The sequence below is a fragment of the Scyliorhinus canicula genome, chromosome 15 (assembly GCF_902713615.1).
Source record: "Scyliorhinus canicula chromosome 15, sScyCan1.1, whole genome shotgun sequence".
Lineage (NCBI taxonomy): Eukaryota > Metazoa > Chordata > Chondrichthyes > Carcharhiniformes > Scyliorhinidae > Scyliorhinus > Scyliorhinus canicula.
Window position 1 is genome coordinate 24,851,580 of NC_052160.1, and position 26,298 is coordinate 24,877,877.

General features: G+C 43.5%; 2 protein-coding genes across 12 annotated transcripts in view; one reads left to right on the top strand and one right to left on the bottom strand.

Annotated features, from left to right (window-relative positions):
- usp42 (ubiquitin specific peptidase 42) overlaps positions 1-6,264 on the top strand; it is a 106,331-nt gene extending 100,067 nt beyond the window's left edge. For all 8 annotated transcript variants that reach the window (XM_038819786.1, XM_038819787.1, XM_038819788.1 and 5 more), the window contains 2 exons: positions 2,245-2,312; positions 4,923-6,264. In XM_038819786.1, coding sequence (XP_038675714.1) covers positions 2,245-2,283 — 39 coding nt within the window. In that variant the 3' untranslated portion in view covers positions 2,284-2,312; positions 4,923-6,264. The remainder of the gene's footprint in view (positions 1-2,244; positions 2,313-4,922) is intronic.
- A 7,694-nt stretch (positions 6,265-13,958) lies between these two features.
- cyth3a (cytohesin 3a) overlaps positions 13,959-26,298 on the bottom strand; it is a 105,292-nt gene continuing 92,952 nt past the window's right edge. For 3 of the 4 annotated variants that reach the window (XM_038819952.1, XM_038819953.1, XM_038819954.1), the window contains exons 10-13: positions 23,666-23,744; positions 19,370-19,441; positions 18,402-18,556; positions 13,959-14,796 (exon numbers count right to left, since the gene is read on the bottom strand). In XM_038819952.1, the coding sequence (XP_038675880.1) occupies positions 14,724-14,796; positions 18,402-18,556; positions 19,370-19,441; positions 23,666-23,744 (379 nt within the window). In that variant the 3' untranslated portion in view covers positions 13,959-14,723. The remainder of the gene's footprint in view (positions 14,797-18,401; positions 18,557-19,369; positions 19,442-23,665; positions 23,745-26,298) is intronic. The other variant, XM_038819951.1, reaches the window with a different exon arrangement.

Consider the following 26,298-nt stretch of genomic DNA (forward strand, 5'->3'; position numbering starts at 1 on the left):
ACAGGGATAAAGAGCTGGCTTTTAAAGCAGACCAAGGTAGGCCAGTAACACGGTTCAATTCCCGCACCAGCCTCCCCAAACAGGTGCCTGAATGTGGCGACTAGGGGCATTTCACTGTAACTTCATTTGAAGCCTACTTGTGACAATAAGCGATTTTCATTTCATTTCATTTTCATTTCAAATGGAGTGGCCAAAAGAAGAGTGGATATTACCCATGCAAAGTAAATTTGACAGGAGGGCACAGGACATTTATGCTTCCCTGTCAGCGGGGGTATCTAAGAATTATGACGAGGTAAAAGGTGCTATTCTGGGGTGCATATGAATTGGTTCCCAAGGAACGTAGACAAAACGTTCGGAATTTAAGGAGACTGCCGGGACAGACGTATGCCGAGGTATAAGCAGAACAATTTTAATAGACGGATACAAGGATTGGTGTTGAATTTACCTATGAGGCTCAGAACTACCTATGAAGCTCTCTTAGAAAATGTAACAATTGCTTCCCCTCTGTGATATGAGCCCATGCTTCCCTTCTGTGATATGACAACCATGTTGAAGACCAACGAGTGACAACTGCGAGACTAGCGGCCATAATGACTGACGAAAGGGCAGTGCAGTGGTTAGCACTGCTGCTTCACGGCACCGAGGACTCTGGTTCAATCCCAACCCGGTCACTGTCCGTGTGGAGTTTGCGTATTTTCCCTGTGTCTGCGTGGGTCTCACCCCACAACCCAAAATATGTGCAGGGCAGGTGAATTGGTCATGCTAAATTGCCTCTTAATTGGGGGGAAAAAAAGAATTGGGTACTCAAAATTTATATTTTTTAAAAATGACTGACGATTATGAGCTGATCCATAAATTTAAACCTTTTCCATCTCCCCCCATGATTTTGAAAAGGACAGGAAGTGGGAGAATAAAAGGAAGGCAGATAGCCACGTTAAGGAATGGATAGCTGGGAATGCTCGGAGATCCCCATCTCAGACCAGGAAGGGAAGGTACTGAGGATGAAGATGATGCTCAAGGCCAAGGTGTTACATTGTAATAGAATGGGGCTCATTCATTCAGCATTTGGAAGTTGCAAGGAAGCCCATGGAACTTGTTGCTGTTCATAAGAAGGATTTTCCAAAGGGAACAAAAGCGGGGAGTACTACAGGGCAGACTATAGTTGAAATGAAATGAAAATGAAAATCGCTTATTGTCACAAGTAGACTTCAATGAAGCTACTGTGAAAAGCCCCTAGTCGCCACATTCCGGCGCCTGTTCGGGGAAGCTGTTACGGGAATCGAACCGTGCTGCTGGCCTGCTTGGTCTGCTTTCAAAGCCAGCGATTCAGCCCAGTGTGTTAAACAGCCCCTGTTCTAACTGGATTTAGGAGATCTGAAGTGAACATTGCTGTGATAGCACGTATGATGAATGAGGTAGATGAGAAATGTACAAGATTTTTGTCTAAGGAGAAGATCACCCCATCTTCATCAACTGATGTAGCCAAACCCATAACCCAGGTTCAGTCCTGGCCCCGGGTCACTGTCCATGTGGAGTTTGCACATTCTCCCCATGTCTATGTGGGTCTCGCCCTCACAAACCCAAAATATGTGCAGGGTAGGTGGATTGACTACACTAAATTGGCTCTTAATTGGAAAAAAGTTTTTTTTAAGAAAGTGAGGAGGAAGGTGGATAAAAAAAACGTGCAGTGATTCTGCAACTACATCTATTAACAAAAAAACAAAGTTCATGGAACCAACAATATGCTATCCTCTGCTTTAATAATGATATGAAAAGTAGTTGCAGGCCTAAGGAACTATGTAACTTCAATTCAACACACCCACATGGACACTCCGAGTCACAGGCTTCACCTTGGTGTATCTGAAAGTAAAGAAGAAAAGTTAAAAGTCATGATTGGGGAGAATTAAGCATATGCTGGTAGCACAGTGGTTAGCACTGTTGCTTCACAGCGTCAGGGTCCCAGGTTCGATTCCCAGCTTGGGTCACTGACTGCGGAGTCTGCACATTCTCCCTGTGTCTGTGTGGGTTTCCTCCAAGTGCTCTAGTTTCCTCCCATCAGTCCCGAAAGACGTGCTGAATTGGACCTTCTGAATTCCTCCTCCCTCCCCCCACCAACAGGCGCTGGAATGTGGCGATGAGGGAGATGTTCACAGTAACTTCATTGCAGTGTTAATGTAAGCATACTTGTAACAATAAAGATTATTATTATTATGTGCAATTGATGGTTACGCTTTTTTTTAACAGACTGGAGAAAAGAGATGTGAAGAGCAGAAAGCCCACTAAGCCTGCATGTAAGAGAAACTTTAATACAGGTTAGTGATCAAAAACTATTAGGAAAAACTCATGGATTTATACTTTATCTAATTAGAACATGTTTAAGATTAATTAAAAATGGAACAGAAGTCAGAGCTATTTAAGGCTATAAACCAGCCTAAGGACATGAAATTCTGTTCTTATTAAAAGGTTAAACACAGCAGGACTTGGACTGTAATATTTTAATAAAATGTTAGAAGAACCTAAAAAACAAGCAGAAATGTTTTTAAAATACAAATGCAGAGGAGTTAGATTTGTACAAATGGAATCAATCTAAGGTTTATTTGACGACAGTGTTTGAAAAAGTAAGAGAAAATGGATCAACAGCAAAGGGATTATAAAGATAGCAGATCAATGGATAGATTACCGGGTTAACTGGGAAAATCTGCTACATGAGATTCTGGACAGTGTAACAAACAAAATCTTCAATCCTCCCACAGGAGGACAGATTGTAGACAGATTCTAGCTGTTGTTCATGGGACCGGGCAATCCATAACACATAGGTTCAAAATCTATTCAGTGCAGAAGGACTAAATATCCTGAAGATTCCTGGGAAACAGATTGGTAAATGTAATCTGTGTTCCTTAAAAGGTGGATGATACAAAGCTGGCAATTACTCACCCTCGTTATTGAAATACCTAAGTGATTAAAATACTTGAGGGTGTTGTGGGCAAAACCGTACCCAAAAATCTAAAGTATGCAGGTATCCGAGGGCGTAGTCAGGCAGGTTTTGTAAGTGAGAAATTTGAGCAAATAACTCTGGATGTGTGGGGCTGGGACAGTGGATGTGGTTTAATAGGATTTTCCTTCTGTCATCTCTATGATACAACTGTTCACTTCATCCTATTCATGACCTTTGAAATGTTTATTTTTCAAATATTTATCCATTTTCCTTTTATAAGGCAGTGGTGGAAGCAAAATCCCTAATCACTTTTAATAGAAATGTGCTAATAACCTATTTGAACACCTCTTCCCCATCTCTGCTCTGATGGAATGTGCTGCAGTTTTTCCAGACTCTCCTTATAGGCTGCATGATAGCACAGTGGTTAGCACTGTTGCTTCACAACGCTAGGGTCCCAGGTGCGATTCCTGGTTTGGGTCACTGTCTGTGCGGAGTCTGCAGGTTCTCCCCATTCTGCATGGGTTTCTTCCGGATGCGCTGGTTTCAAAGAATTTACAGTGCAGAAGGAGGCGATTAGCCCATCGAGTCCGCCCTGGCCCTTGGAAAGAGCACCCTACTCAGACGCATGCCTCCACCGCAACCCAGTAACCCCACTCAACCCTTTTGGACACTAAGGGCAATTTAGCACGACCAATCCACCTAACCGGCACATTTTGGACTGTGGGGGGGGGGGGGGGGGGGGGGGGGGAGAACCACCGGAGCACCCGGAGGGAACCCATGCAGACACGGGGAGAACGTGCAGACTCCGCACAGTGAAGTCACCCAAGCCGGGAATCGAACCTAGAACCCTGGAGCTGTGAAGTGACAGTGTTAACGACTGTGCTACCGTGCTGCCCTTTCCTCCCACAAGTTCCGAAAGACGTGCTATTAGGTAATTTGGACATTCTGAATTCCCCCTCTGTGTACCTGAACAGGCGCCGGAATGTGGCGCTTCTAGCGGATTTTCACAGTCTATCTCTTAGATTATTACTCAAGGTATTTCTCATGAATTTTATATCTTAGACCACTCCCGTAGCCTCCTTTTCATTTGACTCCCTTAGCTAATCCATCATTGCTGTATTAAAAATTTCTATTTTAGTACTTCCTGCAACCTGACATCCCACCCTTGGAACATTTTACTTTCTGTCTACGATCTCTGTGAACACTAAAGAAGAATTAATTTTATACTCAAACTTATTGTCATCTTTGTCACTGTTTACTGCTTTTAATCCTATTTACACGGTAGCACAGTGGTTAGCGCTGTTGCTTCGCAGCTCCTGGGTTCTATTCCCGGCTTGGGTCACTGTGCGGAGTCTGCACGTTCGCCCCGTGTCTGCGTGGGCTTCCTTCCATAAGTCCCGAAAGACATGCTTGTTAGGTGAATTGGACATTCTGAATTCTTCCTGTGTACCCGAACAGATGCTCGAGTGTGGCGACTCGGGGATTTTCACAGTAACTTCATTGCAGTGTTAATGTAAACCTACTTGTGACAATAATAAAGATTATTATTACCTGTTTTTTTGTACTTTGTTCATGAATTTATTGGGGGAGGGGGTTTATTGCAAGAAGTTTCTATGAATGAATTTGAATTGCAGGAAGTTAGACATGTGGTTTTGTAAATGCTACTTAATGGTGCAGACTGCCTGGTTAACACATCTTTAATTGATGTTGCAATGGGCAAGTCATTTGGCTCCTGCACTTGTATCAGGTCATTAGATTCAAACCTTGATAGCTGGATTTATTTCGCAGGCCGAGCCACAGGCCTTGGGTAACTGGCATACAATCGTCTGGAAATATTCAGAACCAGAAGGAGCAAGGACGTCAGAAAGATTCCACACTCTACTTGCAGCAAAAGCTGCTGTACTGACAATGGGGGGGGAGGAGAACCACTTTTGCCAATTTAGTTAATGCGGAGTCTAATTATGTCATCTTTTCTGTTTTTGTTCAGATGCGTGACTGGGTTAAACGATCTCTGCAAAGTGTGAAACCTTCGAAGAATTCACACTCGGCGATCCAGATTGTGGTGCTTTATTCCTTAAAATACTGTACAGATTTTACCAACCGGGTGGGAAAACTTTAGTTTTCTTCTTGGGGAATTTTTCTTTTATTTACACATTTAGTGAAAAATCCGAAATGGATTGTTAGTTTCTGTTCCTTGATGAACACTGTACAAATACTGTATAAATAACTGTAATTTATAAATGGTCACCCTGGAATTTTTTTTAAAAGATTCGAATGCTGCTCAGCCACAGACTCAGGTTTGATTACTACTCGTGTGTTATGTGTAATTTTTAGTGGTTAAATATCGGGTGCAAACTGGTGCAAAAAACAAGGACCAGGAAATGGCTATTTGAAAAGCAGGAATAGTGCAACAGACTGTGAAATCATTGGTTTGTTTGAATAAACCGAGCACTAAATTTTATTTGACGAACCCAAAGCTTTTTCAAGAACAAAATGGTCATAAGAGGGGAAGCAGAATAGTTTAGACTTTTGAGAGAAATCTTAACAGTTACTTATCTGTACTGGGTTACTGTCTGAAACTAGAAACTTTTTTTATAACAACTTTCAAAATGACATGAACCTAGAATGTCAGCTTTTGAACATTTTTTTCCCATTCATTTTTAAGTAAGTAATTCAGTTATGGATACTTTTAAGTTCTCACGTTATTTGTGCAACAAAAGGGCTTTAGATTGTAAATTATTTTAGTACTACACTTCTAAATTAGTGTACGCTTCATACAACTGAAATTCTTTTAAAACATTTCCCAAGGTAAAACTATACATATATACTACATATGTTTTCTTTTTAAAGTGTCATTTAATCTTGACCATTAAAGAATTGAATTTGCTGCCCTGGTGTGATGGCAAAGGATTTGGGTATATATTTATGCTGGGCTTTATCTGCAATGCAGCATTTGCCTTTTCTTGCACATTAGTGCCTCCTATCCTTTTATTGGCCATAAACAGTCACTTTAAATGTTTCTAGTTACAGACAGAAATGGATCCTGCGAATTTGGTTAAGACTGAGACACACTCAAACTGTGATACCAGCGATTTCAACTTTGCTCCTGTATCAGGAAAACAAGTCCAAAACAAAAATGTAATCCTTGTGATTCTTACAAAAAGTGTGTGTGGCTCAGAGCTGTACTGAAGTATGTTTAAGTTTAATTAATTGGATTGGTCGAGACTTTTTGGATTGATAATCCACGATCTGCCCATATTGTACTGTAGCATGTGAAATTTGTAGAATGTACAAACATGAAGTAAAGCTGAAAAGAAATGTGTATACAATGCAACGTGTTGATGCTTTTGCTTTCACATTATGCAAGTCAACGTCCATATGCAGGCAAAGTAGCTGAAAGAGCAGCATCTCCTTGTACACTGGTTCAAAGTTATATGTTTTGTTTAGGGTGAGGAGCACTATATTCAGAACCTTTATCTTCATGCATCAGGAGTACCACCTCAGATGATTTCCATTTCTGTTGTCCTATTTTGTTCTAAGATTCAATTTTCCCAAAATTTCCACTCCTGTCTCAGTTGCTTTTACTCTGTTAAAATTGCAGCGAGTAAAAATTGTTTTCTAATAGCTTTACTAGCTTTCTCTGACTTGGTGTAAATTTTACTGCCAACATTTTTGAACTATTTGAATTGTGGATGACAGGCGATCTCCCAGGGCTTTCCCCTAATATCACTAGCTCATTCTGGGCTATATTTCCGCAAATGCTGGCTAAATTCCATCCTTTGTGCTTAAACCTCAATAATGTATGTGGCCAGGCTGTTTAATCATGGGGGACCATAACGGGCTGTGTCCCTACTTTGGGGCACTAACGGTAATGGTAGCACCCACACTGCTGTCCTGGCTGAGATTTCTTTTTTTGTTTCACTAACTTCACTAAAGATTACACATGGAACTCCTTGGCTCAGTATCTACCCAAGTGGCAGAATTAACCAATGCAGCTAGTGGTCAAAGCCTCAGCTGTTTTTTTTTTTGTGGAAGAACACAAAAGACACATGTGTAATAACAGGATTTATTTTTATGACATGCTTCCCCCTTCCCCAACATTGAGGTTTGCCTCCATTAATTTTTTTAACTCTGCATATCTGTAGTGTTTACAACTGAAAAAAATACAATATAAAGGACAACCAAAAACGTTTTAAAGGCTTATTTTTATCCAGAAATAATGACTATCAAGCTTGAAGTCTTTTTATCTCTCCACTTTGGGGAAGTGACAACCAGAATAGATCCCTATGATTTTTGATATTGTTGTTAAAACACAAAAGAAAATCCAGTGAATTGTCTAAGTTAACCTCGTGCACCAGTGCTGGGTCAGACTCCAACAACCTTTGGAACTCCTTTCTGGTGAAGTCACTTCTTTGACATAGCCTGCAAGTCTTATACTTGCACCTGTAATCAGGATTTGCATTAATGGCCATGAATCCTTCCCTGCCACAAATATTCCTATAGTTTGCACCTTGCGGAGGTTTCAAAGGCACAAAACTTTTTCTGAGCTTAGCAGGAGAGCTTTTGCACTATGTCAGAAAAATCATGGACAAAAACAAAATGTAGGTCTGACAGCATCTGTGGAGAGAGAACTTAGAGTGAATGACCAAGAAGGGTGCTGATAGTGGGACATTGTTGAGATCCATTTTCCCCTCACCATTGTTTCACCATCTGTTCCACGTTGTCCTTTGCTCACCCCAGTTCTGTCAGTAACATACGCTGATCTCTTAATAGGCTGCTTTCAGCCCCCTTCTTAGTCATTATCACCACCATTTTCACTCATCTTTTTATCCATGACATCTTTCGCTGGCCCTTATCCTGCCCCTACTCTACACCCCCAACAGTATAAATCACTTCCTATTTCCAGTGTTCTCTTGCTCTGACAGTCATCCAGACTCAAAACATAAGCCCCGTTCTCTCTACAGATGCTGTCCAACCTGCTGAGATTGTCCAGCCTCTGCAGTAATTTGCTTTATCTTAGAAAGATCATGAGTTTCAGTTGTCACACTATTAAGGAAGCAGTCTCATGGCACCACATGTGACCTGATATTAACTGGAGGTCAATTAACACTCCTGGGAAGAACTATCCAGAGATGTATTGGACATATGAAGGAAGAGACATCATGATCCTTGAAGGATAGAATTATAATTCACAAAGCTCCTGATTAATTTATTTTGGCATTAGGTATGGCATAAGGTGGTTAAGTTAATGTTGCACCAAGATTATCTTTATAAATACTATTATTTGAATACTAGTACTCTACAACTAGTTTTCAAACAAGCACAGGGGTGGACCTGGAGCCTCAATACGCTTCTAAGCATTGTCAATTTAGTCTATATTTTAAAACAATAGCTCAAGGGGGCATCGCCTCAAAATAAGGGGAAGTAGATTTAGGACTGAGTTTAGGAGAAACTTCTTCATCCAAAGGGCTGTGAATCTATGGAATTCCTTGCCCAGTGAAGCAGAAGAGGCGCCTTCATTGAATGTTTTTAAGATAAAGATAGTTTTTTGAAGAATAAAGGGATTACGGGTTATGGTGTTCGGGCCGGAACGTGGAGCTGAGTCCACATTTAATCAGCCATGATCTCATTAAATGGTGGAGCAGGCTTGAGGGGCCAGATGGCCTACTCCTGCTCCTAGTTCTTATGTTCAACAATCCAGGATGGGGGCAGCACGGTGGCACAGTGGGTTAACCCTGCTGCCTCACGCGCTGAGGTCCAAGGTTTGATCCCGGCTCTGGGTCACTGTCCGTGTGGAGTTTGCACATTCTCTCCTTGTGTTTGCATGGGTTTCACCCCCACAACCTAAAAAGATGTGCACGGTAGGTGGATTGAACACACTAATTTGCCCCTTAATTGGAAAAAAAAAAATGAATTGGGTACGCTAGATTTAAGAAAAAAAACAATCCAGGATGGAAAGAAGGATTTTGTCATCGATTTAGAGCTTATTGCTTTGTTGTTGTCTGTCCCACTGTATTTGCACTTAGAAGCTGCAGTACGTTCAAGAACAAAGATGAGGCCGCCAAACGTTTGGTAATATAGGCTTGATTACCAGCAAACTGAAAAAGCATGGCAATATAGGACAGTTGTCTAGAAATCAACATTCTTGGTTGTCCTTGAGTTTTGTGAATTTGATTGCTTTTTTTAAAAAAACTACTAACATGAATTCAGTTTTTAAGACCTAGGATCGCACTAAATTTGTTTAACCATTTCAGTGAATTGTAGTATTGGAAACTTTTTTTAAATTATTTTTAGATGACAGCTTTGTGTGAAGGCCGCTGACTAGATTTATATATGGGTATGAATAGACTATAAATTTTGTCCATTACCTGGGCAGTACGGTGGTGCAGTGGTGACGACCCAGGATCGAATCCTGGCCTTGGGTCACTGTCCGTGTGGAGTTTGCACATTCTCCCAGTGTCTGCATGGGTTTCACCCCCACAACCCAAAGATGTGTAGGTTAAGTGGATTGGCCATGCTGAATTGCCCCTTAATTGGAATTTTTATATATATATTTTTTTTAATTGTCCATTATCATTGGGCAGCACGGTGCCGGGTCACTTTTCATGTAGAGTTTGCACTTTCTCCCTGTGTTGTGAGAGTCTCGCCTCCCACAACCCAAAAAGATGTGCAGGATAGGTGAATTGGCCACACTAAATTGCCCCTTAATTGGGGGGGGGGGGGGGGGGGGGGGATATTGGGTACTATTTTTTAAATTAAAAAATTTTTCAATTGTCCATACTCTGCACCTTTTGAAAGGGGTGAAGTTAAGAGTATCAACTCCCTCACCAACAGACTGCAACATGTCAGGATAGGCAACAGCACCTCCTCCACATTAGTCCTCAACACCTTAGCTCTGCAAGGATGTGTGCTCAGTCCTCTACTGTACTCCCTGTACCATTTGTCAATGTTCTCTGTTGATTATTCTTGTCTATTATGTACGTACTGTGTACGTTCCCTCGGCCGCAGAAAAATACTTTTCACTGTACTTTTGGTACATGTGACAATAAATGAAATCAAATCATTGAATACATATCCTGATATTTTACTTGCATGGCCAAAGTAGACCTTTTTACTTTGATTCAATTATTATTTTTAAAATCTTTTTTAAAAAGATGAGAAATGGGACTGGCTCGAACATATGATTTCCCCCTAATCGGCATCCCCCCTGCCCCCAGCTTAAAGTGCTGTCTCCAGAATTTCAAAGTTGCCATCACCACCACCCAGCTCACCGATTACATGCCCAGGACCATCGGGAGCAGTGCCATTGCCAGCGCCCCCAACCCCTACAATCGCCCTCCTCAGTCTTAACCCACCGGGACTCTTTACATTAACACTGCAATGAAGTTACTGTGAAAAACCCCAAGTTGCCACATTCCGGCACCTGTTCGGGTAGATGGAGGGAGAATTCAGAATGTCCAATTCATCTAACAGCACATCTTTCTGGACTTGTGGGAGGAAACTGGAGCATCCGGAGGAACCCAATGCAGACACTGGGAGAATGTGTAGACTCCGCACAGACAGTGACCGGGAATCTAACCTGGGACCCTCACGCTGTGAAGCATCAGTGCTACCGTGCTGCCCAATCTCATCACAAAAACTCCGGTCCCCTTGCAACCCCATATCCATTCTCCACTCTGGCATTGGGGCCGCCTCCTACAGAACCACATCCAGCGAATGCTGCGCACGGTCCAAGATTACTATCATAGAATACTCTGACCCCTTGACGCCAGCTAATAACGCCTTCTCCATCACATGAAAGTTTATTCTCGAATACACTATGTACCGGGGGGAAAAATGAATACTCCCGCTCCTTTGGGTGCAGGGTCCTCCTCCCATCTCTTTCATGAGCCCAGTCAGTGCTTTCACCCACCCCCCCCCCCCCCCCCCAACCCCGACTGAGCCACAAGTGCAGCTGCAACCTGTCCATCCTCTGCTCTTGCGCCATTTTCCAGTCCCCTTCCCACTAATACATGGGTTCAAAATCCAGGATGGCACCAGCACCATATTCGTAAACCTTACATCATCCCATTTGGGGTTGTATACGCTCATCAGCACCACCAATCTCCCCTCCAATGCCATGTCACAATCACGTACCTGCCCCATCACCATCACATACCTTGCTCTGGTCCACCACCACCTTCTCAATCTGGAACCTTGCCCACCAATACTACCCCCCCCCCCCCCCCCCCCCAAAAGCCCTACTATCAAACCCAGAATGGAACACCTGACTCAACTAGTCCTTCCGGAGCCTCACCTGATCTTTCACCCTTGGGTGGGTCTACTGTAGTATCTGCGCAAACACCTCAACTTCTTCACTGATTTCACCCCCCACTCCCTTCACCAATTCTCCTCCCCCCCCCCCCCCCCCCCCCCCAGTCCCCTCGCGTTCCACGTTACTATTCTGACCAGGGGTGTCTCACCCCTCTCCGCCTCTCCTATATGCCATCATAACCCTGGGCCCTGCCCATTGGGCCTGACCCGCCCCATCCCTTTGTTGCCATCGAACCTCTCCCATCCCCCCCATCTTTCCCACCTCCCAGACCTATCAAAACCTGTTCGGCAAGGTTCCAATGACAGAGGCTCCATCCCTCTCCACGTTCACTAGAAAACCTATTCTTTTTCATGTGGAGCTCTCTGCCAAGGCCCCCCTCCTCCCAAGCCCGGACCTTAACGCAAAACTCAAAACAAAACCAGTGCAAAAACCGCACCCCAGAAAACCATCACCCCAAAGCTCACTAGCCTCCTACCCGCTGAACTCCTACCACCGACCAACCCAAAAAAACATTCCCATCCCTCATACAAAACAAATTAACATCCTTAAACAGCAGACAAGAAATTAAAGTATATACAGCATTTCACCCCCTTTCCCTTAGTCCAAAGCCAACCCCCAGTCCCATTTCTCATTTAGCCCTAGTCCCTCAGCCTTTGCGAACGCCTCCGCCTTCTCAAAGGAGAAGTCCTTTGAGTTGTAGGTCACATTCAGCTTCACTGGGTAGACCATGCCGAACCTCACACCATTGGTGTAAAGTGCTGCCTTGACCTGACCGAAGGTCACCTGCCTTCTCACCAGCTCCACGGATACGTCCTGATATACAAAGCTCCTTCCCACTGCACTTCACGCGCCTTTGTTTCGCCCAACTCAAGACCTTCTCCTTAAAAATGGTACTTATGGAAAAAATCCATATGCTTGGCAACTGCTTTTCAAACTCTTCAGCCATCACTTTGGTCAAAATGTCTACTGAGAAGAGCACGCACCTTCCCAACGACCCAGCTTCCGCCATCTTTCCTCCAATCTGACTAACCCATTCACTCGGCGATGTACCTTTGCTCACCCCCTTCTTCCCAACAGCTTTTTTCTGGCTTCAATATTTCCCTCCTCCTTTGTCTTCCTGCACCAGCTCATCCAAAAACTGCCCCTGGAACCGGGCATTAAATTCCAAAAAAACGAGCATCAAGCAGGAGCAATTTCCACCTACATGCCACCACCAGAAGTCATGACTGTCACTTTGATTCAATTATAACCATGTGTTGGGTTAACACAAAAATAGTCTTTCTTCAAAATAGGTGCTTTAAATGTTTTGCAGTGAAAGGCCTTATATATAAATTCAAATAGAGCAGTGACTATTGTGCAGATAATTACAGCAATCTTTCATCAGTAACCAAATGCTACCTGCATTTTCACGACACAGATAATCAGCTTAAGAAAAAAGTCATCCTCCAAGCATCTCCCATACCCCCAATGTTAAACTATTGCTTTTGTCAGTTGAGAGTTCTGATTCCATTGTAAAGATTCACCATCTATCATTGGGTAATATATGTTAAGTCAATGAACTACTTTCCTCAAATTAGTGATTCACCTGAGGAAGGAGCAGTGCTCCGAAAGCTAGTGTTTGAAACAAACATGTTGGACTTTAACCTGGTGTTGTAAGACTTCTTACTTTCCTCAAAGGTTGATGTTTCTGGATTTATTTAATTCTCCTGGAGTTCTAAAGGTAATGTGGCTTGTCTGTGAAACTCCTGATCAGAAATATCATACCGATAGAAATCTGGTTTTATATAGCATTTTCATGAATTTAAGGTTTCCACTACATATCATCTCTTCCACATCAGTGTTAGACGTGGGCTTATTTATCTCAAAGGGCAGAAAGCAAGAGATTGTATGGCATGTAGTTGAGCGTGGCATGTAGTCTGAGTGAATCACTAGAGATGAGTGGTGCGATTCTCTGCTCCCCACGCCGGCAACCGCGCATGTGCGGGTTGGAGCCGTCAGCCATCGTGACATCGGCCGCGCATGCGCGGGTTGGAGCCGGCCAACTTGCGCACGCACGGCTGACGTCACTTAGGCGCCGCCGTCGCGTCTCCTAGGATCGCCACTCCTAGCCCCCTGGGGGGGTGAATAGGGTGTGAGGAGCGGTCTCCGAGGCCGTCGTGAAACTCAGCCGAGTTCACGACGGCCTTCCCGATTCCACGCGAGCTTTGTGTTTACTTCCTCTTATGAAATAATTGTGAGCTGCAGTATTGACATTTGTTAAGAAAATTGCATCTCTTGCTGTTTGACAAGTGTAATAATGTTCATTTCTGCCTTGACTAGCAGCCAATATAAACATTGTTGTCACAGTCTTTGCGCTTTTACTTTCCGTTACACTTGGATTTGTTCTAAATTGTTCTTTGCCTCTATACAAAAACTATATATATTTTTTAATACATCAAAAAGTGACCAAAAGCTTGGTCAAAGAGGTGGATTTAAGAAGTGGCACAGACTTAGGGAGGGAATTCTAGTGCCTAGGGCCTAGACAACATAGCCAGCCATGGTGGAATGTGGATTGGTCAGAATGGGAGCAGTTTGAATAAAACCCTCTGAGGGTTCTATTCACGGAAAAGGTTAGAGAACACCTAAATGGATCCTCTCCTCCTCCTCTCTTTCTCTCTTCCCCCCCCCCCCCCCTCCCCCATTGTAATAAAAGGTTTATTCTGCAAGCCATTGACAATAAGTATTGTAATATTTTAGTATCAACAAAACATGAAATCTGTACAATATTTACACATAACTTAAAAGGTTTAGAACAATTACAATACAAACATTTTGCAACTGGACTAAGAAAATAAATATACAATTACCATGTTATACTGCAGATTATATATTAAATTAGGATTATTCTTGGTGAGACTTGGTTCCACTTGTGCCAAAAACTGCACTAATCCATGGTTCTCTGGTTGGAACAAGAATGATTAATGCTCTTTTTACTATATAGTTTTACCCATTCTAGCAATATTCAAAGTATTTTACAGCTGTTACCTTTGTGGCCTTTCAAATTAATACAATTAGTTTTTTTTAATATAAATTGATAAACATAAAAATATGTTAATAGAAACAGTCTTTTCCTTCTGTAGATGCAGCTCATTGTTTTTGTGAACGTTATCCATCCTCCTGCACTCCGTCCTCAGGCCAGCTGGGTCAGAGATGCTATGTCATATTTACCCCTAGATAGAAACTAGTTTGTGCAAAAATGTTTGTTTGGGGGGGGGGGGGAACAATTTAATACAGCTGCACATTGCTTCAGTTGAAGGTTTTGGTTCTGTCTTAACACTTTTTAAAAGGCTTATGTAAAACTAGGCCGAGGAATGCCTGATAATCTCCAAAAAGGAGGACACAGTTTATGTAGCTTCCTTCATTTTTCTTTTTAAAAAGCTTCCAAAGACTGGTCTGTGGTTCAGCACTGACGGGAGCCGGCATGTTATGGCATGGTTACTTCTTATTGGCGATTCTCCTTTTCCTGGTGGCCAGCATGTCATAGAAAGGGTCTTTGCTGATACTGGCTCTAAAAAAAAATAAAGCAATATCTGTTAGTCCAGCTAGGTTCTCAAATACACTGAGGCTAAGCATCAAGACATAGGCAAGGCTTTCTCACCATTGGCCAAGCTGTCTGGTTCTTCCTGAATATGTGGCGTTTACCTAAGCACATTTTCAGAGGGGGCTGTGATGGGGAAGAAATTGTCCTCCTGCAATGTGCCTTTGCAAAGGAGGTCTGGAAAGAGATGCAGTCATTTTTGTCAAGGTTCATCCCCAACAGCTCCATGATGCAGGAATCTATTCTACAGAATCTTCTCAGGGACGCACACTGGGGTGTCTGCACACAACCACAATGTCTTTCAGTATAGTGTTGTCCGTGGCAGAGTGTTGCAGATTGACACAATCAATCCGTAGCTGTTGGGGCAAATTATTTATGACAGCAATGAATTGTGGGTGGCACGGTAGCACAGTGGTCAACATGGTTGCTTCACAGCACCAGGGACCCGGTTTGATTCCTGGATGTGCAGAGTCTGCGCATTCTGTGTCTGCGTGGGTTTCCTACCGCAAGTCCTGAAAGACGTGCTTGTTAGGTGATTTGGACATTCTGAATTCTGTGTACCCAAACAGGCGCGGAATGTGGCAACTAGAGGATTTTCACAGTAACTTCATTGCAGTGCTAATGGAAGCCTAAGATTATTATTGTTAGAGTGGAGTTGAGGTACAGCAGCATGACGATGGAGCAGTCTCCAAGGGCTGTATATCCTTCTCTGCTATTTTGAGTAGACTGGGGAATGATGAGCTTGTGTGAAGCAACCAACATAAATTCTCCTTTATATCACTCGTATACAAGCAGGATCATGCACACCCCCAAAAGATTTACAGTGTCTGAAGAGGCCAGTTTTTGATGTTGGCTATTTTCTAGAGCGACCCAAAATTCAGCTCCCTCCATATAACCCTGTAACCCTTACTCTGCTCCAATTTATCCACTTTCACTCAAAGTTGCAATGGTCTCTGCCTCAACTGCACACTGCAGCAAAATAATCCCTTTACAGTAATCTTTTACCCGGTCCTAATCTTAAACTGTTAATCCCAAAGAGGAAACGGTCTTTCCAAGATCTTCATAAATCCTTCAGCTGCCTTTGCTTCAATGGAAATAATTCTAAAATCTCAAGACATTCATGCCCAAGTTTGATTCCGTCATCCAGTTTAATCACATGTCTTTGTTACAGGGTGCCTAAACCCTATACACTGTAGAGCAGCAGGAATTCACCAGACCAGAGGAGGGTAAGAATAAGACTAGTTCTCGTAATTAATACTCAGTGAGGTTGCCGTACTGAGGTACTGGTTTCTGTGGCAGCTCTACTTGTTTTTTTTAAATGTTTTTATTCTCCATTTTCACATTTTCCCTCAAAATTTACACCCCACCAACAAGCAGTAAGCGGTAACAGATACAAACATCAACAACGATCCCATCCTCCCAACAGCCCACCTGTCAATATATGCATCAAATAAAACAAACCCTCCCACTGTGGAAAAAAAACAATGGCGAAAAAGAGAAAGGAGTCCAGAATCGCCCATGGTCACCATTAACCTATAGCGTTGTTTTCTCCCCCCCCCTCCCCCTGACAACACTCAATGTCTTCCAACCTCCAAAAGTTGTAAACCACCCCACCCCCCCCAAAACCTCTGTTCCTTCCTCAACTTTACACCCCGGCTAGACCCCTCGGACCCTGTTCTGCCAGGCTCCGATGGCCGCACATCCCCACCCCACCCCCGTTCACTGACCGGCTTAAACCGGCCAGCGTGGAGGCCCTTGCCCGGCCCCAGGCAAAACTCAGAAGTGCCCTTTAGCACACAAACCCCGCATACATGCCCACACCCCAAAGAACCCTCATTACGACTGAAAGTCCCATTTCTTCCCTTCTCCAAATATATACAACGTTGGCTCCTTTAGCCCATACACCAGCACGCAGTGAAACAAAAAAAAAAGAAAAAATACAGTCATGAGGCTACATCGGTACATGACCATTTCTCAATTCTGCCACAGTCCTTCTGCCTTCGCAAACTCCTCCGCTGCTTCCGCTGTCCCCAAAATAAAAGTCCTTGAACTTGTAAGTCACCCTCAGCTTTGCTGGATATACAATGCCGCACTGCACCATTCTAATGTACAGTGCCCTCTTCACCCGGTTGAAGGCAGCCCGCCTTCTCGCCAGCTCCACCATAAAGTCCTGGTATACACATATACCAGCTCCAGCCCACTGCACGACCCGCTTCTGCTTGGCCCAGCACAGGATCTTCTCCTTCACACTGTACCTACGGAAGCACAGAGTCACTACTCTTGGCGGCTCACTCGCCTTTGGTACAGGCCTCCACGACTGATGAGCCCGATCCAGCTCATATCGGGAGGGATCCTCCCCCTCCCCCAATAGTTTCACCAACATCGCAGCAAAATACTCAGTTGGCCTCGGCCCTTCAACTCCTTCAGGCAGCCCCACAATCCTCAAATTCTGTCGCCTGGATCTGTTTTCCAGGTCTTCCATTTTGCCTCGCAGATCTTTGTTGATCTCTATCACCGTCTGCATCTCCTTCCCCATCGAGGTAAGTTGATCACTGTGCTGCAGTAATGTCTCTTCCACTTCCTTCAGCGCCTCACCTTGCTCCCGCACCTCCGCCACTGCGCTTGCCACTGCCATCCTCACCGGGGCAATCACCTCCTCCACCAGCACTTTCAAAACCGCCCCCATCTCCTTCTTCATTGCCTCCAAGTGTTTTGTAAACGGCCTTTCAACTTCCACGGCCATCACCTTAGTTATTTCTTCAGCCGTAAGCAATGCGGCCTCCCCTGGTGCTCCAGCCTCCATTTTCTTTACTGACCCCGCGGTGACCTTTCCACTCCCCAACGGACTTTCGGCCGTTTTTTTTCTGATCTTTGACATTTCCCCTCTCTGTTTAGGGGCTGTTTAGCACAGGGCTAAATCGCTGGCTTTGAAAGCAGAGCAAGTCAGACGAGCAGCACGGTTCGATTCCCGTATCAGCCTCCCCGAACAGGCATGGAATGTGGCGACTAGGGGCTTTTCACAGTAACTTAATTTGAAGCCTAGTTATGACAATAAGCGATTTTCATTTCATTTCTGTGCTGTCTCCCGACTTTTGCTGCCTCCGCTGCTCTTAGGACCTGGCGTTACCCCCCAACAATGCCGTTCCCGAATGGGAGCCCTCCAACGCGTGGCTGCCTCCCGCCCGCCGTCATCGGAAGTCGGCAGCTCTACTTGTTAATGGTAAAGACAGATCACTGAACTGCCACCCAAGATGAACGTCCTTACAAGCAGTGTACCGCCAAATCATCATTTGCAGATTTATGCAACAAAACCATGAGACACTAAGGAAAGATGTGCTTGACCAGTCATGCATGGTTTCATGGCATGGGGTACTCCAATGTGCTTCTTGCACAAAGCCCTGCAAGCTTTTCCCTTTCATACAGATATACAAGGTTAAAATATTATTCCAGACTGTTTGACATTTGATTGTCAAGTATTCTCATGAACTTTTGTTCTAGACTACAAGCAAAGATTCATGTGCCAAGGAGAAAAGAACATCATACCCGAAGCAGACAGCTGTGTCATTTTTACATACTTGATTGATTTTATCCATTCTTCTTTTTCCTCTGGTGTTGGTGCAGATATTCTGTAAACCACGTGATTGCCTTCAACTACCCGGCCATCAGCTTCGGTCTTGCAAGCTTTGATTACCTGGCCTTTATGGCTAGGATTGAAAAGCTCGAAGCAGTTCTGAAGAGCAGAAAAATCTGATGTCAAAACAATGAGGAGTCATCAATAGCAAGCTGTGTCAACCATTGCACAGTTGTTGGCACTCTCGTCCCAGAGTCAGAAGATTGTGAGTTCAAGTCCTATTTCAGAACTTCAGCACAAAAATCTAGGATTGACATTCCCAGTGTAGAACTGAGAAATGCTTCATCCATGAACCGAGGCAGCAAGGGTCAACTAGGGCATGGCACTCTGGTCACACATGCACTATCCTTCAATTAATTTCTCCTCTCTTTGCCCATTGGAATTTGCTGGAACACTGCTTGCTCAGTGGTTCTGTCTCTTTTGGCTAATATCAAGCACGAGATCAGGTGCAACGCCTGTTCTTGTCAGTTTTGATTTAGTATATATCTCTTTTGTGGGAGAAATGAATTGGATTCAATTTGAATTGTTTTTTTGGAGGAAGCGAGGAGATGGATTTAAGGGCTTGCCCTGTCCACTCTGCGTATTGGCTTTGTGACTCTGAGAAAGGAATTTTGTAAAAGTCTTCTTCCCAGTGTCCTACTGATTTGGGTACAGCAATGTGCTTAAAGCATGAATTCATTTCCCACATAGCTAAGGACTGGGGCTAACTGAGCTTGAGGATTTAAATATTTCAGATTAAAACACAGTCTAGTGACAAAGTGAAGATTGATATTAATTCGGCAATTAGGGAAAATATCCTTCAACATGGTATTTTTAATTTTGTGGTTTGATTGTCAAATTCTTGATGATTCACGCATGCAGATACATCACACATGATCCAATATCATGAAGTTAAACAAGAGAATTACTCACAGGTTTTCTTGGATCTTCAACTTCCCGGATGCTGAGATTTTCTAAAGGAATTATTCCTCTAGGTTCTTTGTCCTGAGAAAAAGACGATAAATTATTTTAAGACCTGAAAGAACATCACCAGCACCTTGGATTCCACGACACACAACCCACTAATTTCTTTCCAGTACTGGATCAGAGTGCCATCTGTTATTTGTAATTACCGTCTCTTTATGGCAGCTCAACTTCCACATGCAATGGACCCAATACCACTTAACACATTGATGGAGGCACGGGAGGGTACCAGAGCAATAGGTCAGAAGGTGAAAGCATTGAGGGAGAACTAGGGAATAGGGCCAGTATGGCTCTGAGGAAGAGCAGACAGGGAGATGCTGCTGAAAACAGCAGGTCTGGTGGCCTGAAGTGCATATGTTTTAATGCAAGAAGTATTACGGGTAAGGCAGATGAACTTAGAGCTTGGATTAGTACTTGGAACTATGATGTTGTTGCCATTACGGAGACCTGGTTGAGGGAAGGACAGGATTGGCAGCTAAACGTTCCAGGATTTAGATGTTTCAGGCGAGATAGAGGGGGATGGCAGAGTTGCGCTACTGGTTAGGGAGAATATCACCGCTGTACTACGGGAGGGCAGCGAGGCTATATGGGTAGAGATCAGGAATGAGAAGGATGCAGTCACAATGTTGGGGTTTACTACAGGCCTCCCAACAGCCAGCAGGAGATAGAGGAGCAGATAGGTAGACAGATTTTGGAAACAAGTAAAAACAACAGGGTTATTGTGATGGGAGACTTCAACTTCCCCAATATTGACTGGGACTCACTTAGTGCCAGGGGCTTAGACAGGGCAGAGTTTGTAAGGAGCATCCAGGAGGGCTTCTTAAAACAATATGTAGATAGTCCAACGAGGGAAGGGGCTGTACTGGACCTGGTATTGGGGAATGAGCTCAGCCAGGTGGTAGAAGTTTCAGTACGGGAGCATTTCGTGAACAGTGACCACAATTCAGTAAGTTTTAAAGTCTTGGTGGACAAGGATAAGAGTGGCCCTAGGGTGAATGTGCTAAATTGGGGGAAGGATAATTATAACAATATTAGGTGGGAACTGAAGAACCTAGATTGGGGGCGGATGTTTGAGGCTAAATCAACATCTGACATGTGGGAGGCTTTCAAATGTCAGCTGAAAGGAATTCAGGACCGGCATGTTCCTGTGAGGAAGAAGGATAAATACGGAAAATTTCAGGAACCTTGGAAAGCGAGAAATATTGTTGGCCTCGTCAAAAAGAAAAAGGAGGCATTTGTCAGGGCTAGAAGGCTAGGAACAGACGAAGCCTGTGTGGAATATAAGGAACGTAGGAAGGAACTTAAGCAAGGGGTCAGGAGGGCTAGAAGGTGTCACGAAAAGTCATTGGCAAATAGGGTTAAGGAAAATCCCAAGGCTTTCTACATGTACATAAAAAGCAAGAGGGTAGCCAGGGAAAGGGTTGGCCTACTGAAGGATAGGCAAGGGAATCTATGTGTGGAGCCAGAGGAAATGGGCGAGGTACTAAATGAATACTTAAAGAGAAGGAATTGGTGGATGATGAGTTTGGAGAAGGGGGTGTAGATAGCCTGGGTCACATTGAGATCCAAAAAGACGAGGTGTTGGGCGTCTCGAAAAATATTAAGGTAGATAAGTCCCCAGGGCATTATGGGATCTACCCCAGAATACTGAAGGAGGCTAGAGAGGAAATTGCTGAGGCCTTGACGAAAATCTTTGGATCCTCACTGTCTTCAGGTGATGTCCCGGAGGACTGGAGAATAGCCAATGTTGTTCCTTTGTTTAAGAAGGGTAGCAAGGATAATCCAGGGAACTACAGGCCGGTGAGCCTTACGTCAGTGGTAGGGAAATTACTGGAGAGAATTTTTCGAGACAGGATCTACTCCTATTTGGAAGCAAATGGACATATTAGCGAGAGGCAGCATGGTTTTGTGAAGGGGGGGTCGTGTCTCACTAACTTGATAGAGTTTTTCGAAGAGGTCACAAAGATGATTGGTGCAGGTAGGGCAGTGGATGCTGTCTATATGGACTTCAGTAGGGCCTTAGACAAGGTCCCTCATGGTAGACTGGTACAAAAGGTGAAGTCACACGGGGTGAGCTGGCAAGATAGATACAGAACTGGCTCGGTCATGGAAGGCAGAGAGTAGCAATGGAAGGGTGCTTTTCTAATTGGAGGGCTGTGACCATTGGTGTTCCGCAGGAATCAGTGCTGGGACCTTTGCTGTTCTTGGTATATATAAATGATTTGGAGGAAAACGTAACTGGTCTGATTAGTACGTTTGCAGACGACACAAAGGTTGGTGGAATTACGGATAGCGATGAGGACTGTCAGAGGATTTAGATCGTTTGGAGACTTGGGCAGAGAGATGGCAGATGGAGTTTAAACCGGACAAATGTGAGGTAATGCATTTTGGAAGGTCTAATGCAGGTAGGGAATATACAGTGAATGGTAGAACCCACTTGGAGTATAGTGTTCAATTCTGGTCGTCACACTACCAGAGGATGTGGAGGCTTTAGAGAGGGTGCAGAAGAGATTTACCAGGATGTTGCCTGGTATGGAGGGCATTAGCTATGAGGAGCGGTTGAATAAACTCAGTTTGTTCTCACTGGAACGACGGAGGTTGAGGGGCGACCTGATAGAGGTCTACAAAATTATGAGGGGCATAGACAGAGTGGATAGTCAAGAGGTTTTTTCCAGGGTAGTGGGGTCAATTACTAGGGGGCATAGGTTTAAGGTGCGAGGGGCAAGGTTTAGAGGAGATGTACGAGGCAAGCTTTTTTACACAGAGGGTAGTGGGTGCTTGGAACTCACTGCCGGAGGAGGTGGTGGAAGTAGGGACGATAGTGACATTTAAGGGGCATCTTGACAAATACATGAATAGGATGGGAATAGAGGGATACGGACCCAGGAAGCGTACAAGATTTTAGTTTAGAGGCAGCATGATCGGCACAGGCTTAGAGGGCCGAAGGGCCTGTTCCTGTGCTGTACTTTTCATTGTTCTTTGTTAGTGGCATCACTGCCAGGAGCATTTAATTACAGTGACATGTTTACATAGCCATTTCCACTATAAATGTAGATCTGGCAAATGATTAAATATAAAATACAGGGCAGCACGGTGGCCTAGTGGTTAGCACAACTGCCTCACGGCGCTGAGGTCCCAGGTTCAATCCCGGCTCTGGGTCACTGTCCGTGTGGAGTTTGCACATTCTCCCCGTGTCTGCGTGGGTTTCGCCCCCACAACCCAAAAATGTGCAGAGTAGGTGGATTGGCCACGCAAAATTGCCCCTTAATAGAAAAAATAATTGGGTAATCTAAATTTATTTAAAAAAAAAATATATATATAAAATACAGAAACAAAGTAGAACTAAATTACCCCTTACTTCAATCGAGCTAGGCGTGTGGGGTTTTCATAGAATATACAGTGCAGAAGGGGGCCATTCGGCCCATCGAGTCTGCACCGGCTCTTGGAAAGAGCACCCCACCCAAGCCCACACCTCCACCCTATGCCCATAAACCCCATACCCCCTACCCAACACTAAGGGCAATTTTGGACACTAAGGGGCAATTTATCATGGCCAATCTACCTAACTTGTACATCTTTGGACTGTGGGAGGAAACCGGAGCACCCGGAGGAAACCCGCGCACATACACGGGGAGAACGTGCAGACTCTGCACAGACAGTGACCCAAGCCGGGAATCGAACCTGGGACCCTGGAGCTGTGAAGCAATTGTGCTAACCACTATGCTACCATGCTGCCTAGTTGTTTTGAGACAACAACTAGCAATCCTCATAACAAAAGCTCAAATAACAGGTGGAAAATTGAAAGGTGAATCTGCCGATGCAGTCTTTGCAACTAATAATACTCTTTTATTGTCACAAGTAGGCTTCAATTAAATTACTGTGAAAAGCCCCTAGCCACCACGTTCTGGCGCCTGTTCAGGTACAGAGAGGGAGAATTCAGAATTCTCAGTTGGTACAGGAATTGAACCCACGCTGCTGGCCTTGTTCTGCATCAAACCAGCTGTCTAGCCCACTGAGCTAAACCAGCCCCATGAGACAGTGCCTATGATAATCCTTCAGTCGGAATGCCATGGTGCCAGTTTGAGCGATAACCTCTGTATTACATTTGATAATGCAGATTTATACCAAATTTCCTGCACTCATTTTCATCAGCCTTAAAGGTAGAATTACTGTCAAGAAAATCGTTTGCTTAGACAAAGATGATACTTAAAATTAATGTTCCATAATCTCAGACAACTAACTTACTGTTGTATATTCAAAGTAATAGAGACAATTGTCTGTCAGAATGAACCATCGACGTTTCCATGTTTTTACTCTTCCTCCTAAAGTAAAATAAGTTTTGAAAACAAATGGAAAAAAGTTTTAGAAACATATTAAGTTTAAAACACATGTCATTTTAACAACTTTCTTTTTATACATTTAAAAAACACATGACTAATGCAAAACACCCACACTTTTTTCCTACCACACAATGACATTTCATTATTTAGCTAATCCAAGTATTCTTGCTATAAAAGTCCCATCTGTTTTAAGTCCACAAGTGATCCTGTGGCATTATACATATTTTTCCTCTTCGTTTCTCACAAGACAGACACATAAATGCTACCTTTGAAAAGCACAATGCACTGGCAGGAAAAGGGCCACATTTCCCGAGGAGAAAGCTCTATTTCTGATTCATGTGCTGCAAAGAATATTTATAATAGCTAAAACAAATTCAATCTGTAGGATGTTTTGGCACATCCAACTAATAGATCTTCACTCAACCCTTTTTAAAATCCCTTTCAGGAATAAAGGGGAGGGGACGGGGTGGAAAATCAATCCTTTTCGGTTTTGCAGCTGGCTTCCTTTACCAACATCTGCAGTCATTTTGTAACAGGGCAAATGGTTCTGATCGGAGCCTGGGTGTGTTGAAGAAACAAAAACAAACTTGTGAACAATGAGCTGCGGCACAGAAAAATGTTACCACATTAAAACCCAACACATATACCATCCAGTAAGATCAGTCAATAGCAATCCAAATTCCTAGCCCTGCCGTACATTCCAACCACTATTCTTTGCTTTGGACAGAACACATTTGTAACTCAATCTGCGTCCCAGCTGAGCTTGTAACTTAGGACTTAGTGGGGGGGGGGGGGGTGGTCAACCACCTCCGGGAATGGCTACATTAAAGAACATAGCAATTTACAAAAATAGCATCAGAAATGAAGCACAGAGGGAGGCCAATCAGCCCATTGTTACTGTGCCAGCTCTCAAAGAACTGTCCAATTAGCCCTACGACCCTGTTCTTGCCCTGTAGCCCTGCGAATTTCTCTTTTCAAATATTTATAGCCATGTCCTTTGGAAAGTTATTTCTGCTGCCAATATGCTTTTAGGCAGCACATTCCAGATGATAACTTGCAGCATAAAATACATCTTTTTTTTTTGCAAACTATTATAAATCTTTGTCTGCTAGTTACTGACCTTCACTAGCAAAGCCGCTCAAGATTTTGAACACCATTAAATCTCCTCATTTTAACATTCTCTCCAAGGAGAATATTCCCATCTTCTCTAGTCCCCCCAGATAACTCAAACCCAAATTCCTGATACATGCTTTCTAAATTGTGATCCCCATAACTGGACAAAATGCTCAGAGGTTGGACCAGTTATTTAGAATTTAGCATAATTTCCTTGATTTTGTACTTTGACCACTTATAAAGCCATGGATCCCATGTGTGTTTGTTAAGATAGGAAGTGCTCAGCAACACGTTATTCAGACAAGTTTTAACTTCTCAACAAGAGAAGCCAGCCTAAGAGACAGAAAGCACAGCTGCTGGGAGGTGATATGGAAAGTTAGGAGAGCCATTTGTAATTTGTGCAGAATGAAATGGTAAACTCCTGGCAGATACACAATATTACTGTGGACCATGAGCAGAACCCGGTACCAATGTGTAATGTCACAGAATAACAGGAAAATTAGATAAATTTGTTTGATTCAATTGCACTACTTGTAAGTTTTAGGTAGGAAGAAAGGCAGTTCCTTAAAGCTACCCAAGGCATTGTTTAGAATATTCATCATCGCAAGCAAGATCTGTGAGGGAACATCCTTTGATTAAAGTTAACAGGAGCAAGGCTTGAATTAGTTCCAGTCATATAGAAAACAGCAAGTTAAAATGTTAAATGATTAATTCAGAACATTACCAGCCTGTGGCTACAAGTTAACTTTGACTGCCAACAGCATACATGCCGAAAGGTCTATCCAAGAGCAAATAATGGAGTAAAGTGCCTGTTGCGAGTTACTGCAATCTTAAAATGAATGCAAGTCTTTTCAATCAGGGCTTTTCAATACCACATTCGGTATGAATCAGATACAAATTCATGTCATCTAGTATTTCAGTGCTGGTTCTGGCATAGTGTTTGAAAAGTCAACGCAAGAGCACAGCAAGACGGCAATTGGAAAACACACAAGTATTTCACTAATTTGGTCTGGTGGTTACAGAGAAGCAAACACACCAGGATCCCAAAAGTCAAAGATTATGCGTTTCACTAACAAATATGCCAGCAATCCTGGTAAGATACTGTAGGGGTGCAGCAGAAAGAAGGGAATCAGATCTCATAGTGAAATTGAAGCTACACAGCGAAGCGTTATCGCAGGAGGCACTTCACAACGTTTTCTTTTAAAAAGGGAAAATACAAAAAAAAAGAGGAGGGAAAACAGAAGTTAAGTAATGCAACTGAGTCAAGAGGATCGGGAACCTCCCCGGTTACGTACCTCCTAATGCAGAATAAGCAGAGACAGCCAGTCATAGAACAGAAAGGTGACAGGTCATAGGCCATAAGGAAAACAAGAAGGCACATTTAAGCCAATTTTATAAAAAAAAACTACAGCAAACAAACACAAA